Here is a 17,960-nt window from a genome sequence, read left to right on the forward strand (position 1 = left end):
CCAAAGTGGCTGCATCACTTCACACTCCCATCTGTAGCACATGAGCGTTCTTTGTCCTGCACCCTCCCCAGCCCTGGGCGCAGTCATATATTTTGACTTATGCCTATCTGGTGAGTATGGAATGACAGATATCCACTATGATTTTAATTTGGCCTCTTCTGATTATTAATGAAGTAAGCATCTTTTCAATAAAAAACAAATATTTATCTGCCATCTGGATTTTTTTTGTAATATTCCTGTCCAAGTCATTTACCTATTCTTTCACTGGATTTTCTTTCTTGATTTGTAGGAGTCCTTTGCCCATCCTAGCAGTATTTGTGGCAAATATCTCCTCCCATTCAGTGGCCTGCCTTTCCTTGCTTTCCAAAGATGGGAAGTCAGGGTGGCCCTACAGCAGCCTAGCCCCAGAGTTCCCCGTCCTTGAACGCTGTTATCACAAGTACCACCCCTTCCGCGGGGCAGGGAACGCTACCGCGCTGGCCCCGCCCCCTGAGCGGAGCCCCGCCCCCTGAGCGGAGCCTCGGGCGCGCTCTGTTGGCCGCGGTCTCCAGGGCAGCACCTGCCACGCCGGCGGGGCGGGGCGGGGCGGCGGGAGGGAGGCCGGGAGGTGGCAGCTCGGGAGGATGCGGGCTGCAGGGGTCGCGGTCGCCGAGGAGCACTGGGCAGGTGACAGGCGGTTGCCTCCTGAACGAGGGTGCGCGTGCCGGGGGAGGGAAATGGGCAGGACTGGGACTGGGGGTGGGGACAGCAGGAAACCTCCGGAGGAAACTGGATCAGGACCAGGAGAACCCCAACAAGCCCGCGCCGGACAGCATTTGGGGCCTGGGCGGGAAGGGAGGACCTAGGCAAGGCAGGGGCGAGGGCCCAGAGGCCGGTACCTGGAAAGGCTTTGGTGCCCAGACTCCCAGAGCAGCCCTGGCCTCTGTTGATAACCCGCCTGGGGCACCAGACCATCCCCCTCCTCCCCCGACCTTAAGACGCCTTTGTTGCCGGGTCTTGTCCATCAGAAAAAAGGCAAAGAGAGAAAACAAACCGATCGTCCCTTATGGGCAGCTTCCGGGCTGATCCACAACAGGGCAACTTTTTCTCTACCTTTCATCTTGGCCAGAGCGAGCAGGGTTCCTTTTCACCTACAGAAGGAAATTCGTTCCTCCTGGTACTAGAGGACGAGACCCAAGGTCTTGAAGGGAGCCCTAGGGAACGGGCCGCGTCTTAGTGCCTGGATACCACTGCCGATATCCCAGTCCGCCTTGTTTACTTTTGTAACGAGACTGACTGTCAGCCTCTCTCGGTCAGAAATTTCAGTGAAAAACAATTGTGCCACTAGGGAGCCACATTCATTACATTTAAAATGCCTACTTGCTAATTTATTCGGAGATACCAGCTTTTCCTTCTTTAATCTCATGCCTTGATAAGATCAGGCCTCCACCAAAGGCCCAGCTTTGCGGTGTTTGGCTTTGTATTCTCTGCACTATCCCACATTTAATTACAACAAAATTATTTTCTATGGACTTTGTTCTTTATTTATTCACGCTAAGAAACCTTAGTCTATCTCACTTAAGAAGAACAACTGAGGGGACTGAATGATTTCATGAGCAATTCCAAATTGAAATAGAATGATTATTTTAAGCTTTTTCTTTAACAATCCCAAGTACAGTGACTTAAACTCATCCAGTAAAACTCTTACAGATGTTTATGCGAACTGTTTCTGTTAAAATGTTAGTTAGTACTTGAATTTGCCACTTTCTAAAAACTCCCTAAAAAGCAAGAGTTAATCTACTTGTCAATATTAAAGTAATAAGATAGGGCACACTATGTATTTTTAGAATGAGATGATACAACAAAGCGGTCTATACAGTTAAACAATATTATTTATATTTATAATACCAGCTTGGGGAATTTTGAATTAAAAAAAAAAAACCACTCCATATGCATTTAAATCTGAATGCTACCTTTTGTCTGTTTTGCTTGTTAAGGTACTTCCCTCTAAGGTGTTTGATGGTGTTAGCAACGAGGTCAACATTATTAGCAGTGCAAGGAATAGGAATAAGTTCGTGTTATTTAATTAAAGTTAGCATTTGCCAAAAGAACAAGAGCAAGCCCTTAGAAAATGTTATAGGGAACTCTGATGGTAAAAGTTTCTGTTGTCTGACCTACAGGAAAAAAAATGGCATAAAGGCAGTGAGATAGAAGACTGAGCAAAATAGAAATGCCAGGGAGAGATGAAAGGAAGCACAATCAAAATCATCACCTCCTTTCAATCTGATACGAACTTAGAGCACCCTTTCCATAACCCATCTCATGGGTCTTTATGACAGCCCTCTGAGACAAGGAAGGCTCACTTGGAATCACACACTTAAGCGAGTTCGAAGGGACCCTAGCTGTTACTCAGGCCAATCTCCCACCCACCCAACATTCTCCAAGACAGCTATGAGTCACTTAGTGGCAGAATTCACAAAACCTCCAAATTTGGTGTTAAACGGTTTTAATCATTGTCCATTTTTTTTTTTTTTAAATACTGAGCTGAAGTTGATCTCCACGTAACGTCCACCTAAATTACTCATTCCTACCTACTCATGGCCTACCTAGTGGCAACCGGGGGTCCAAAATGTCTTCTAAATGATGAAACCAGCCAATATCGGTCTAGACACAACACAGCTGCCCTCCTTACTGCTCCAACTATGGAAACCACTCTCCTCCCTGCTCTCTCCTTTACTTTCAAAAGGTAGACCTGAACCTGTTTTACTCTATGCGTGAATACTCCCGAACATGGCATATTTATATCGTAGGCCTGGGTATTTGAAATAAAGCCATCCAAGTAGTGCCCGTAATTAACCATTTAGCTCGGTCCAGGCTTGGCTGTAATACGCCCTTGGAAGGTAGAAAAAGGAATCCAGCCATTTGATTTCCTCAATAAAGCTGAATTTGATTACTCAGGCTGTTTATGAACTCCACATCAGATGTGTTTCTGTAGAGACAAAAACAATAGTTTTTCCAATAGACCTTCCTCATACAAAAGGGTACGTACAAAAGGCTGCAGAAAATATAACAGGGTTCTGCTCACTTAAATGTTTGATTAACATTGAAATTAAAGAGAATTCAGTAGTCACGAAGTGACATAAATATATATTTTTTTTAGGTAATGCTTTTGTGAACCACAACTTTAAATATTCAAGCCAACCGCTCCTATCATCAAGAATATTTGTATTCATATTCATATTTGTATGTTTTCAAGATGAGTCATAGTCAGTTAATTCCCAAGCTCTCAATCCAGTCTCCTGTTCATCATACCAACTTAAAGGTCCGGTCCACAGAGCCACCTTTTAAGAAGGACTTACATCTGATTTCGAAAGACTCCTTGGAATCTGAATCAGGAAGCTTCACTCAAGAGAGTAAGTCCCAGTTGGAAGACCAAATCCAGGACAACAATATGGAGTTGGACAGCTTAGAGGAGGAAAGCCTTCAACAGGAAAGCCTGAGTGAGACAGAAGAGGAAGCAAGCAGAAAAGCAGCTCGGAAGGAAGGCAGAGAAAACCCCCGTACCCAGAACACCGGCATGGACAACAGGTAAGGAATCGGCCTATGTACGGTACCAGTGGGTTCTGAAATGTTAAGTCATCACTGGTAGATCATAAGCGACAGTAAGGACAGGCTATGGATGAGCACCTTTACTGTGTGTATGACAGCAACTAAGGACAGCTTGAAGCCAGGCTTTTTGCCACACCTTTTAATAAAAAATATGCAAAAGACAAGGTATTAATAAGGGCATATGCATTTCTTCTGCTCCTTATTTCCCGCCCATATTCCAAGTGTCTCCACTGCTAGGATCTGACCTTGGAGAGATTCCAGAAAGCCTGCTATGGAAAAGTGCCATGACTTGGAATCAGGTGGTGTTGATTTGGTCCAGGCACTGCTGTTAAGTGTATAACTTGGAATAAGTCACTTAACTCTTTTGTGGCTCACTTTTCTCACCTGTCAAATTGGCCTGGCCCGTCCATCTCCCAGGACTGCTGTCAGGGTCAGTAAATAACATTCTGGGAGTACAGTCCTACCTGAGCTGACGAAGGTCTACCTCCCGGGGCTTACATAATCGTATAAGGATTTAATTTCAAACAATCAGTATTTATGGGGTGTTAACATTATGCAATGAGCTACCAAATAATATAAGAGAATATACATTAGTGCATTACTCAGTTTTAATGAAAAAATTATAAGACTCAGTATGGAAGAAGTTAAAAGTTATTGATTAGAAAGAGGTTTTCATGGGGGGATGGAGTGTGTAGTCTGAAGCAGACCATCTGGGTTCAAGTTCTGCCACGTACTAGCTGCAAGAGTTGGCCAAGTCCATTTAATCACTCTGTGCCTCAGTTCCCTCATCACTAAAATGGGATAATAGTTACTTCGCAGAGTTTTGAGGCTAAAATAAGTGAATATATATACAACGTATGTAGGACGGTGACTAGCTCTTTATGAGTTATAGATGTGTTAGGTTTTGGTTTGTTTTAAAAGGGTGAAATAGACTGAGGAATGTTTCTTAGAAGGCCTAGAACTTGGACAGGCAGGGTTTTGGAGAGAAGGTAAAATTTGGAAGCAAGGACCCAATTAGAGTGAGACACATTCAAGCCCCACTTGGTGGCAGATGATTTGTTCTGAACATAGGGAGAGAGGACTGCGTAAGGGACCTGGTTATAGGGGCCATCATGCGTGCAGCCAGCCCACACCCCAGATAGGGCGTTGAACACAGAACCCTACAACCTGTCCCAGCAAGGCAGCCATAGCAAGGGGCACCTGAAGGAGCCGGAATTAGAGTCCAGCTCTGAGTCTTTTTCCTCCTTTCTGCTTGCCCTCCTTATTTCTTCCACTGCAAATATTTCTGGGCAGAATCGATCTCACTTCTTGGGGATCTCAAAGTACAATGCAAGTGTGACGCGCCGTGAGCAAGGTGCAGTCACAGCGCTGGGGAGGACGGGGGGTTCAGGGAAGCGTCAGCCAGACGGCCTCCCCCGCCTGACCTGGCTACACCAGGGGGAGAGAATACAGGTTCTTGGGGAGACCTGGGAGAGGAAGCCATGTTTAAGAAAGATGATCCTGCAAGCCAGTGCGTTCTGAATTAGAGGGTCAATTCACGACAAACAAAGAAACTACCAGATTACCAGATGGTAATCGTAATTACAACAACGACAACAGTATCTCTTTTTAGAGGCCTATCCGTAATTTCATTCACTTCTTCATTGTCATCCTGCCAGAAAAATGCTGCTCTTCCCATTTTACAGATAAAGAAAATGAGGTGAACAGAGATAAGTAACTTGCTGGACCTCATAGAGCTGTGCGAGGATGAGGGGCGCCTGGGTGGTTCAGGCCGTGACCTTGGAGTCCTGGGATTTGAGCCCTGTGTCAGGCTCCCTGCTCAGTGGGGAGTCTGCTTCTCCCTCTCCCTCTGCTCATCCCCCCTGCTCATGCTCTCCCTCTCTCTCTAATAAATAAAATCTGAAAAAAAAAAAGTACAGAGAAAAATTCCATATAACCCTTATTGCCATATTTGTTTCAGATATTTATTTATTCATTTATTTATTTTAGAGCATGCGTGAGTGGGAGGGGCAGAGGGAGAGGGAGAGAGACTCCCAAGCAGACTCCGTGCCGAGCGCAGAGCCTGAAGCAGGGCTCAATCCCACGGCCCTGAGATCACGACCTGAGCCAAAACCATAATATATACACTCAATCAACTGCACCACCCAGACGCCCCTTAGATATATTTTTTTATAGACATAAAACATTACAGATAAAACTTCCTTGTTCCCCTTCCCAAACCCATTCCCCCACTGGCCTCCTCAGAGATGACCAATATGTATGCTTATGTGGGTGCGTATCCTTCTTAGCAAACTTTTATTCGTTCACTGCATAGGTAATTTATAGTGGGGGGGGCGAAGAGAATGAGTATCTGCATTGACAGGGCTTGTTGACAGATGAGATATGGTGGCTGAAGGAAGAGGAGAAGCCAAAGGTTACGTTAAGGTGCTCGTAACAATAGCTGGCATTTATAGAGTATTTACCATGAGCCCATCACTGTGCTAGACACTTTACGTGTATTATCTCATTTAACCCGTGTGGCAGCCCTGTTAGGAGACACTACAGTGATCCCCATTTTAAAGGCTGTACATGAGGCGTAAAGGGATTATATTTATACCCCTTTATTACATCGACTGAGTGGTGGAGCGGAGAACCCGTGCAGTCTGGCTCTATGCCTTAAGCCGTGTTTTGATTATAGCTCTGACAGAAGAGAGTGGGACAGAGTCTCCGAGGTCATAAATGGTAGTAGTTTTACTGCTGGTTTGTTGTTGTTGTTGTTCTTTTTCCAGAAACGAGGGCAGAGGAAAGATGTTTTGCAGTAGATAGGCATTCTGGTCTGTAGAGAAACCAAAGCAAGGATCCATTAAGGGACCTCATTTCCCCAAAGTTGAGTTTTTCCTCTTTGAGTCCAGTGCTCAGGGAGCAGACTTGAACCCTTGCTCTTTACCCAAGGACAACGTAAATGCCACTCAATATATTTCAAAATAAAGAAAAGTACTTGTAGAAATCAAAATTATGGTGAGGGCCTTCGTCTTCTGATTCAGAGATCCATAAATCTTGCTGTTTTCCTTAGACTGGTTTGCCTTAGAAATCTTTAATGACAGACTATCATCCTCAGGGTTGGAATGGCTTTTAGCCCTAGTAATTATTTGGCGGTGTAGTGCTTGAGACATCGAACGTTAGGAGACCCAGTTCTCCACTACAAAGGAAAACAGAACCGAAGCATTTAGCCAAATAATGCCTCAAAAATATTATTCAGGTTAGTTTAGTTATTGGCCTCTTTCACTTAAGTCTTGGAAACCTTTCCTACGTGCATGGCTGCTTGGCTCCGAGTAGTTTACTAGCCATGAAACAGACAAATCGATCTCAGACTCTCAGTATGAAATTCAAGTAGGCTTTCATTTTTATAAGGTAGATGGCATTCTGGGAATTGTAGTTCAAAAAAAACTAGTCAGCCCCTTGCCTTAAAACCATGAAAAATCTCTTTCTTCTTGCTGTTATAAGCAACAGTTTTAAAAGCTGCCTGACAAATCACTTGAGCCCTACTCTTCTGTTTTGATGTTACCAGAACCTCCTCAAAGCAATTACTCTCTTGTATCTCACCAAAGTCAAGCCATAGTTCAATGTATATGGATTAGAGAAAACCTTTTACTTAATGGAAATTGGAGCAGCATTGACTACGGTGAATGAATCAAGAGTGGAGAGAGGATCTCCACGTGATAATCCTTAAACCCCACTCCACAACTAGCCTTAGGACACTCGGCGCTGGCAAAGAAAGAGATCAATGTAATTCCTCGAGCATTAGAAATAACCTCTTCAGTCCTGGGGCCTCTGATTCGTATATGTTAAAAAAAAAAAAAATTAGAGGGCAGCGGTACAATACCTAGTATATGTGTTTAATAAGAATACTTAAATGTAATTAGCTACCATTTGTAGAACTATTTGCTTTATATACACTGTCTTATTTATCCTTCCAAGAGTCTCTCATGCATTATTACCCCCATTTTGCAGATAAGGAACCAAGGCTCTGAGAGTTGTGTAGGTGTATATAGTTACTAAGGGGCACAGCCAGAAACTGAACTGAATGAATGCTCCCCTAACCAAAGCCTGAGCCTCTAATTAGAAGTTATCTAGAGAGGTGATCAGGGCTGATCTGATAAAGGATTCGGTTTTACGATCTAGCAAAAATTAAAGCTGTAACAATTTCGATATGGACTAAACTGAAGCCAGAGTAAACATACATGGAAAATTACATGTTTCGGTAAAGTAATAAAAGTTTCTAAAGGTTGCTATGCCTTCGTAATAAACCAACATTAATCGTATTTTACTTTGGGCAGCGGGTCATCATAGTTGCCTATATTCCTTAGCACCTCTCCTGGGAAAGAGAGAGGCTTTCATTCATTAAGGTCTGTCGATGTCTTTCCCATCATCTGGGACCAACAGCCCTCACCAAAGATCCCATAGTCTAATAAACCACCTTGTGCGAGAAATTACTGGGCAGGAGACAGACACAATGAGGAATTCTTAAGTTGTTATGCTCAGAATTGGCTAAAAATAAGAAAGGGACGCAGTAATAATAATCTGCATTTTTATTGTGCTGTGGGAGTCTAGGATCTTCCTCTCAAATGCTTTTATATATATTATTTCTGATTAATAGTACAAGAATCAGGTGAAGGGTTCAAATAATAGTGGCGGAGAACAAAACAGCGAGTGGGTAAAGAGAGACTGGGTGAAGACCAACACTCAGCCTTTCCACTTCCTGCAGATTTCCCAGACTGTTTGCAGAACACGTTGGGAATGTGAATCTGAGGGCAGACTTTCCTCTCACAGGTGTTACAGAGTATGTTTGTTTTCTTTTGTTTTTTGCACGGGTGAAGAGGGTAAAGATGGCCCCGAGGACATGTCTGACATTCTAGTATTACCGAGAACACCGTGAGAGCTTCCAGGGGCCCACTTTCATCCCTGTTGGTGTCTAGAAACATTCATCCATGTTGATTTTTACGGACTTTGTTAGATAGATTTTCAATGTAAGGCCCCTGGTTGGCCAACCACTTCACAAAACTTACACTACACCCTTACTCTGGGGCTTTCACACAGCATGTTGAGGATAGCTGTTAGCATTTTAGTTATTTCTGATCACAGGGGAATGGCTGTATCAGAGAAGTGACTTTTTGTCGCAGGCATTTGTCATTTCTGTTGTCTGTGCATCCATTTGCTCACAAACTCGGCCGCCGTTAAACCTGGTGCACTCCTCAGGGCAGGCATGGTGCCATCACAGCAGATGAGCGGGCAGGGACGGAAGTCAAGTGTGTGCGTGGGCATAGATGGTGTCTATTAGAGGCAGAGTCCCCGCCAGAAATGCTAAAGCCGCCGTGCCCTGCGGTGTAACGCCCTCGGAGACACCCACTAATTCCCTTCTAGCTTATTTCAAAATTGGGATGCTCGCTGTGTTAGATTAGTAACTAGGTAGTGAGTTCGAACACCTCCCACAGTATGATTTGAAGTCACATCCTTTACAGTGCTCTGAGTTCATCCAGACTTCTCAGAGGATCGCCAGTTATTAAAGGAACGGTCGGATCCGTGACCGTAACTGTGGTCATTATTTCTACTCCCTGGCAAGTGTGAAAATACAGAAAACTTCCATTATTATACATTTTTAACATACTGAATTTAAAATGAGTGCTTTTTCTAATTCTTATATACCATGATGGACGCCATCCAATGAATAAAACCATGGATTTTCAGAGCGGCAGGGTCCCTAAAGCACAGCCTACTCCCCTTACTGCCCAAAGGAGGAGCCCAAGGCCTAGGGTGGTACAGAGATTCACCCAAGTACACACAGCCAGTCAGTGGGACCCACGTTTCAAGGCCTGTCCTTCCGCTGCCTATCTCATGACATCACAGTCACCTTGCAATGACAATGCCATCAATATCTGGCATTTAGAAGACAAGACATTCTATGGGGCATCTAGGCGGCTCGGTCGGTTAAGCATCCAACTCTTGATTTCGGCTGAGGTCATGGTCTCAGGGTCCTGAGATTGAACCCTGCATAGAGTCTGCACTCAGCAGGGAGTCTGCTTGAGATTTTTTTTCCCTCTCCCCCTCCCCCTCTCCCCCACCAACCCTGGCTCACTCGTGTGCAAGCGCGCACTCTCTCTCTCTCTTGATAAATAAATCTTTTACAACTAATAAAACAAATAAAAGGCAGGAAATTCTATCTAAAGGAAGTGTAAATGCCTACAAATTTTATACATCCAAGGCTTCTTAGCCGCTGTTTCTGGAGAATGAAAAGAACATCCAAGATCTCCATGGAAAATTCCTGGCCTGAGCATTGTAAACTCTCACTGAACGCGACGAACTGTGTTTCTAAATACTGGGTCATACATCATTTCCCGTGTGAAGATGCAGGCTTTGTTTCACCTCAGATGAGAGAAGTGAGGGACGAGAATGTTACGTCGCAATTACGATCACGTGCTCTTTAGATCATTTGTTTTCATTCAATTCACAGACTGTCCTTGAATCAAGGCCGGTACTCATATGAACGTGGAGCAAATATCTGGTTATTTTGCAGCTATAAATCTGTTGTCAAAGACAAAGAAGGGGCTCTGGTTGGAATTACCCAAATTATCTAATTGCTGTAAATAAAGTTCACTAGGTAACAATCTAGTCCCCTCTCTGGAGTGTACTTCTGTAGACAGTCTTTGGCCTTCAGTTCATGAAAGCAAGTTTTTTCCTATTAAGATGTTTAATTGTTTTAAAGCAGGACGCCTACAGTAAATGAAATTTCCTGCATCGCAAACAACCTACTTGAAGTGCATCAGCGTATTTATGGGACCATTTTATTTCATGCTTGCAAAAGTGATTTTTTTAATCCTTTGGATTTATTTCATTTGATTTACTTAAAAGCCATTGATAAAAAGATTAAGAGGAACCTAGAATTCAGAAATCCTTGGAAGTAATTGTCAGTTTTATAGTTCCTTAAAGAAGCATTAAAAACTTTACACTTAAACAAAAATTGAATTTGCTGTTCATATGCATAAAAGATGTAATGGCATATAAATTGGGAATAATTGTCCTGTTTCAAAGGATTAAATTAAACCTAAATCAATAATAACATGTGCAGTTTCAATTTAACTGCCTACTTAAAATAAAATGGCAAATAAGTAACTGCTAAATGATTAATAGCAGTGCTTTTATTCACCTCCTCAACAGGCAAAATGGCCAGTTATTGAATATTTTATTATGAGTGCAAAGGATGTTAATTGTACTAGAGACATGCTCTAATTTTAGTAATTTTTTGATTGCATGCTACACTAAATATGAGGCTCTTCATTAAATGGAGATTTGATTTTATTTTGTTTGAAGTTGAGCACAGTAAGTCCTCAAACGGGGTCCATTAGAGCCTGCAAATATCGTGGCGTATGCATAGGAGACCAGCGTCCCCTTCCTCTCTGCATCCGGGTCTTACCTCGGCATCTGAAGAGGAGACCCGGCATCTGTTGTCTGAACGGTAACAAAAGAGTTGTGCACGCATTGTCTGCGTAACCTTTCTGTCGAATGGGGAGGAAGAGAAGTGCATGTTCTCTGTGCAGATGATGACTGATGAAGGAGCTCTTCACGCTCTTTTTGTTCCAGTGTGTTGACCTGGACCACGAAACCTAATTGAGCTTCTCAGCACACGAGCTCAGGACAATGGGGTTCTTCAGTGTCGTGTTCTGTTTCCACCATTAGATTCGTTTCTGTGAAGTACTACAGCTTCCCGTGCTCATAATGTTGCAAAACAGAACCTGGCCTTTGTTTCGACATATAGTTTCCATCTAGAAAGGGGACGGAGGGGATACTTGGAGACCGTCGCTGCGGGTGTAAATGGCGCAGTGTAATTAAAGCTCTTAGAAGAGAGACATTTTCAGGTTCCAATCTCCTCTGTATACATTATTAGAGTTTCTCTTCACACGATTGGCTCAGAAACATTCTTCTCAGCCAAAGCAATTCTTTTTTTTTTTTTTTTTTTCTGATCTGTTCCCAAACACTTTGTATCGTCTAGGTTCCACTGAAAGCACCAGTCTTTCTGCAATGCATGATACACTTCCAGGGGCATTTAAGAAGGGTAATTTGTTGAGGCCAGAAATTACAGTTCTTCCTGAAGCTCTAAAGTCACTTCATTCTCCCTTGTTTTCTCTTCCTCATCAGCACTCAGCAGGTCCTTAAAACATTTCATCATGTGGCTGAAATTTCTTAGTCCCATTTCCTAAACTATAGTTCAAACAGATTGTCCACAGGTGCCTAAGTCATGGTAACAAAAATTGGACTTTTGAAGATAAGTGTTAGTTCCTTCAAGGCGCAAAGGTGCCCCTTAGTGCATCACAAGACAGCTTTGTGCCCTGGAAATAACTGAAGCCCCAGGGAGAGAAGAATCCCTTGAGATCCGTCAGTAGGAAGCACAACAGGACAATGTTACGTCATAGTGACTGAACGTGACACAGGGCAAGCAAAGAGTGTCACGGAGCTCACAGACAGAGGCGGTCATAGCTAGCCCTCACTGGATCCTTACTGTGTGTCAAGGACACAATTCATTGTAAGCATTCATGTGTGTTAACTCACTTAATGCTCTCAACAGCACAGTGAGGTAGATACTATTATCCCCATTTCACTGATGAGCAAGCTGAGGCACCGAGAAGTTAAATAATTTGCGCATGCCCACACAGTAACTGGAGGCACCAGGAACTGAGGACAGGCAGCCCCTTGTCCTTAGACACTCTGCTGTACCATTTCTCAGAACCAAAAGAAGCCATATCATTACTTAGGCAAGAAGAGCCCCACGGAGATGACAGATAACTGAGGAAGGTCTATACTCGTGACCGTAGACATTATGCCACTAACAGCAGGTGCTGGTTAAATGTGCTGACCACTGTGAGTGCCGGTTTTCTTAGTATCACTGCAGAGGTGGAATCGGGGGAACCATATCCTTCAAATCTTGAAGACTACCTACTTTTTTATTTTTATTTTTTTTTTTTTTATTTTTGTAAATATCTTTGTTTTTTTTTTTTATTAATAATGATTTTTTATTATATTATGTTAGTCACCATACAGTACATCCCCGGTTTTCGATGTAAGGCTCGATGATTCATTAGTTCTGTATAACACCCAGTGCACCATGCAATATGTGCCCTCCTTACTACCCATCACCGGTCTATCCCATTCCCCCACCCCCCTCCCCTCTGTAGCCCTCAGTTTGTTTCTCATAGTCCATAGTCTCTCATGTTTCATTCCCCCTTCTGATTACCCCCCCTTTCTTTATCCCTTTCTTCCCCTACTGATCATTCTAGTTCTTATGTTCCATAGATGAGAGAAATCATATGATAGTTGTCTTTCTCTGCTTGACTTATTTCACTAAGCATTATCTCCTCCAGTGCCGTCCATGTTGTAGCAAATGTTGAGAACTCATTCTTTCTGATTGCTGAGTAATATTCCATTGTATATATGGACCACAACTTCTTAATCCAGTCATCTGTTGAAGGGCATCTCGGCTCCTTCCACGATTTAGCTATTGTGGACATTGCTGCTATGAACATTGGGGTGCATATGGCCCTTCTCTTCACTACGTCTGTATCTTTGGGGTAAACACCCAGTAGTGCAATGGCTGGATCATAGGACTACCTACTTTTTTAAAGATTTATTTGTTTGAGAAGGGAGGAGGAGGAGGAGCAAAGGAAGAGAGAAACTCAAGCGGACTCTGTGCTGAGTGCAGAGCCCAATGCGGGGCCCAATTTTACAACCCTGAGATCCTGACCTGAGCTGAAACCAAGAGTCAGACGCTCAACTGACTGCACCCCCCAGGCACCCCAAAGACTACCTATTTTTTTTTAAATAATAAGCATTCTTCAGCCTACTGATTCCTTTGTGAGTTTATCATAGGGTCATAGAATAGAAATGAAATGGACTTTGAGATATCATCTAGCAATTGAATCTGGAAATAAGACGTTAACGTATTTTCAGTGATGAGTGAGCCTATGCCCCCCCCATTTTAAATACCCAATATGTGCTGCATTTCTTTATATATCTAATTTATTACTTGATCATGAGAGCTGGCCCAGAAAGCCTATTTCCTTGCCAGCAGGTAAGATCCACCAGCCTGCTTCTGTTTTGCTCACCATGCTTCAATGCCTAGGACCCCGGGGAGCTGCTCAGCGTGTGTTTGCTGACTGGCCGACAGACCGATTCACTAACCCACATGAGGCAGACCTTGCTCCACGACCACCTATGGAAATAGCTGAATGATAGAGGCCAGCTAGGCGGACGGGAGTCGGCCAGATGCCAGGGTCTTTGTCCTGGTTCCACCACTTGTTCACTCGGTGACCTTGGGAAAGTTACGTAAGCTCTCGAAGCTCCAGCTCCTTCATCTATTAAATGGGCATAATAATAGTACTTCTCTTATTGGGCTCTTTTTTTTTTTTAAGATTTTATTTATTTTTCAGAGAGAGAGAGGGAGCACGAGTTGGGGGGAGGAGCAGAGGGAGAGAGATAAGCAGACCCCGCACTGAGCGGGGAGCCTGACGCGGAGCTCAATCCCAGGACCCTGAGATCCTGACCTGAGCTGAAACTAAGAGTCAGACGCTCAACTGACTGAGCCACCCAGGTGCCCCTCTTTGGGCTCTTCTAAGGAAAAAACTGGAGATTCACCATCAGCATTCCCTAACTGGCATACAGTATGGGCTATGTTCCCAAAGTTAGCATTCCATGTCCCACCCCCAACTAAGTAACAGAGCAGTGATCCCCAGTGCGATACTCACTTTCAAAGGCTGCCAACCCCTGCTTTAAGGAGCACAAAGAAGAGGGCTAGCTATTCTAAAACTTTACAACAAACAAGCAAATAAAAATGCTCCTGTAGTTAATACCTTCCAAACACCCATCACTTGGGCTATCCAAAAGTACTTACGTCTAACATCTTTGCTCTCTAATTACTTTTGCTCGAAACCAGACTCCCAAGTTAATTTACGTAAGCCACATTTCTTCACAGCGTTTACAGAGCCATTCAAGATCTCACCTCTGCTTCACCCTGAGCTCTCCTCCACCTTCCTTTCATCCTTACAGAATCTGTTCTTTGAAATCACCACGCTCTCCCCTCCACTCCGTTCTACAAGCTCCTCCCTCAGCCTGGCATACAGTCCCTCTCCTTCTTAGCCTTAGGTCTCAGCTCAACCATCACGTCCTTCAGAAAGCTTCGCTCGACCTCCTGAGATGGGATTGGAGGTCCCTCGTGAGTCTCGATAGGCCCGTGCTCCTCGTCAGGACACTCATCACTCCCATTGTAAATTGCTTGTTTTCTTGTCTGTATCCCCACGAGGCTGTGAGCCCATCCCTGTATCCCCTAGCTCAGTAAGTGCTCAATAAACCCCCAGCAGAATCCCTGAGCGAGCAAGTAAATGAAAGAAGTTCTGTGAAATAGAGCAAACGAATGAACAGGGCAGTTACATTGACTTTTTTCTTTTCAATATGTATTGGATATGGGGAAACAGCACCTTTCTTCATTAAAAAAAAATTCATATATTTACTTGAAGATATAATCAAGGTGCCCCTTAATCCGTTCTTCCCCACCTAAACAATCACAGTTGACCTTTATGTTGAACTCATTACATGATAAACCCTAAAATCATTCACGAATTTGGTCCAATGGAAGAAGGTTTTCTGCATGTGTAGGTCCTAATTTACTACCATTGGGTTTTTAAAAATTAATATCTGATGCCACATTTGTGTTGACTCGAGTAATTTTAGAGGCTGTTATTTAAGAAACGCTCATTCACTCCTCTGCCCAGAGCACAGGGTGGAGTATTGGGGCAGAGGTTAGGGAAGGAAGGAGACTGTCAGTCCCTGCCGCCCAAAGCTTTAACTAGGTGAAGAGGCAAAGTTACTATAGTGGAAGGTGAAATAAGCACAAATACAGAACATTAAGATATACGGTCTCATTTTGATGTCTACGCAATCCTGAGAAGTAAGCAGAACAAATATAATTGATCGCTACTTACAGACAAGAGACACTGGCTCAGAGATGACATGATTTCATGCACAGCTAACGACAGACCCAGAACTTGAGCCCAGGTGTGTCCAGTCCCAAGTCCAGATTGTGCCCTGCTGGACCATCCCAGGTCCCCACTCCGTGCCTACTGAGACCTAGAGAGCCAAGTGAAAGTCAAGGCCAAAACACCGTGGGAGTTCACATGACATCCCACAGGCGAAACCTCGTCCTCAAAAGCCCCAGAGGCAGGTAACCCGTGGTGCTTAGGGAGTGGGCTGGGTTGCAGAGTTTGACCTCCAACTTCCCAACAAATGTGTGCGATCTCCATTCAGGCATTTTGCTGGAAGAGAGTATCATTTTTCTTCCCTTGGTGGAGAAAGAAGAGCAGCCCACTCCAAGAACTTCTCCATCTTTTTTTTTTTTTTTTAAGATTTTCTTTATGTATTTGTCAGAGAAAAAGAGAGAGAGCACAAGCAGGGGGAGTGGCCGAGGGAGAGGGAGAAGCAGACTCCCGCTGAACAAGGAGCCCGATGTGGGACTGGATCCCAGGACCCTGGGATCACGACACTTAACCGACTGAGCCACCCAGGTGTCCCAAGAAGTTAATATGTGAAGGAAAAATTCAATATGACAGTTTAGCAAGACATGGGAGTTTTGTCTTTTCACTCTAATTTTTGTTTTACATCAAATCAAAAGACATCTAGGGCCACATTAAGAGAAGGAAATTAGTAGTAGGGGCACCATTAGTTTGTTTACCCAGCATAAAATTATGTCCTCTGCAAACGGGAATATCAAGTAGCATAAAAAGCCTACGTGATTTACATATTCTTTTTGATTAGAAGATTGCATCTACTATACTCAAGGAAGGAAAATCTCTCCCATTTAGCTTTTGAAGATCAAAGGGGCCATTAAATATGCCATACTACCAGCATTTTTTTTCTTTTTTTCTTTTTTTTTTTGGTTAAGACCAGGAGGTGCCTTACAAATTGAGACTGTCATGAGGAAAAAGGGAAGACTTTATTTGGGGTCATAGGCCCTGATTCTGGACTAGCCCATGTCCCTATGGCAGGACCATATGTTTAACCTTTTGCTGAAATAGGGCCATCCAAGAGCTAAGAGCACACACTGACCTGTGCTCGGTTTCGTGGGCATTTGTGCCACAAACCAAAAGAATATGAACTAAGAACTTTTCAGTGAGCCGCCGTCTGATTCTGAACCCTGGGGATCTTTCTACTGCGCGTGTGATAAAATCTACAAAGACGAAATGAAAAGCAAACTACTTAAAAGGATGAGCCTGGGTAGGTATTCACTTGAGATAAATCTTGCTTTCCCTCACAGGAGCAGCAGACCGAGGAAACTCTCATCCAGGCAATAATGGCATTTTCTTCCTAGATAAGCACCCAGACGTGTGTGTCACCAGCCAAAATGTGAAATCAGTTTTACCTTCACTAGCTGAAGTACCGAAAGTGTGCATAGCACAGTGAGTCACTGGCATGTGATTTTCAGCTGCTTTTGGGCATTTACAAATTAATTATCCCTAATTTTTAGTCCCTAATTTAATGAACTTGTAATTGAAGCCTTTGTGCCCTTACGTATACTCCGTAAGCCTGATCTGAGCCTCCGTTACGGCTTCGACACAGAGGTAGTAAAAGGGAAGTTATAGGAGAAAGATTCAAGTCAGATAACTAAACATTATGAGTAAATTCATTTTAATTAAGGACTTGACATTTCCTTTCTGCTTTGGGCAGCCAACAACCAGTAGAAGACAAATATTCGGACCTCCGCTATGACCCAAACTGGAAGAGTAAGAAAGAGGAGAGGAAGTTGTTGACGATGGAAACACTGCCGGAGTCTGTAGACAGCTCTACTAAAAATCCGACTCCCGATCCACTGTACCCTTCCAAGGAGACATCCATGGAACTCTCAGGCGAGAAAGGCGAACACAAGAGTAGCCCACAGAGCGTGGACTCCTTGCTTGGCAGTGAATTTTTAAGCCCAAACTATGAGCGTGGTACCCATCGCAGCCAGCCATTTTCGGAGCCGAGCGACAGTGATCTGGGGGAGAAGTCAAGCAACGTCTCTCATTACTTGAAGAGTTCAAGTTCACATAATGAGGTTTTCCTGCCAGGATCACGTGGCCGTCGTCGAAGGAAGTCCAAACAATATTTCGTGGAAAAAAACAAGCTGACTTTGGGATTACCTACTCCTAAAACGGACTCTTATCTTCAACTTCACAATAAAAAAAGGGGGGACATTCTCCCAGAACAGGTATGTAAGTGCTATTTAATAATCTCTTCCCAGCACTACTAGACTGGAATTAGCCTTTGTTTGAAATGGCTGGAGATCACTTCCCTTGAGATGGTGATGTCATTATAACCAT

At 43.7% G+C, this 17,960-nt stretch overlaps 1 protein-coding gene across 3 annotated transcripts in view; it reads left to right on the top strand.

The window, feature by feature from the left end:
* Window positions 1-594: 594 nt before the first annotated feature.
* Window positions 595-17,960, top strand: part of JHY (junctional cadherin complex regulator) — a 57,998-nt gene continuing 40,632 nt past the window's right edge. Inside the window, exons 1-3 of one of the 3 annotated variants that reach the window (XM_044386489.3) lie at window positions 595-694; window positions 3,140-3,567; window positions 17,329-17,848. In XM_044386489.3, the coding sequence (XP_044242424.3) occupies window positions 3,236-3,567; window positions 17,329-17,848 (852 nt within the window). In that variant the 5' untranslated portion in view covers window positions 595-694; window positions 3,140-3,235. The remainder of the gene's footprint in view (window positions 695-3,139; window positions 3,568-17,328; window positions 17,849-17,960) is intronic. The other 2 variants (XM_026505537.4, XM_057316725.1) reach the window with 2 other exon arrangements.

The sequence above is a fragment of the Ursus arctos genome, unplaced genomic scaffold, assembly GCF_023065955.2.
Source record: "Ursus arctos isolate Adak ecotype North America unplaced genomic scaffold, UrsArc2.0 scaffold_22, whole genome shotgun sequence".
Lineage (NCBI taxonomy): Eukaryota > Metazoa > Chordata > Mammalia > Carnivora > Ursidae > Ursus > Ursus arctos.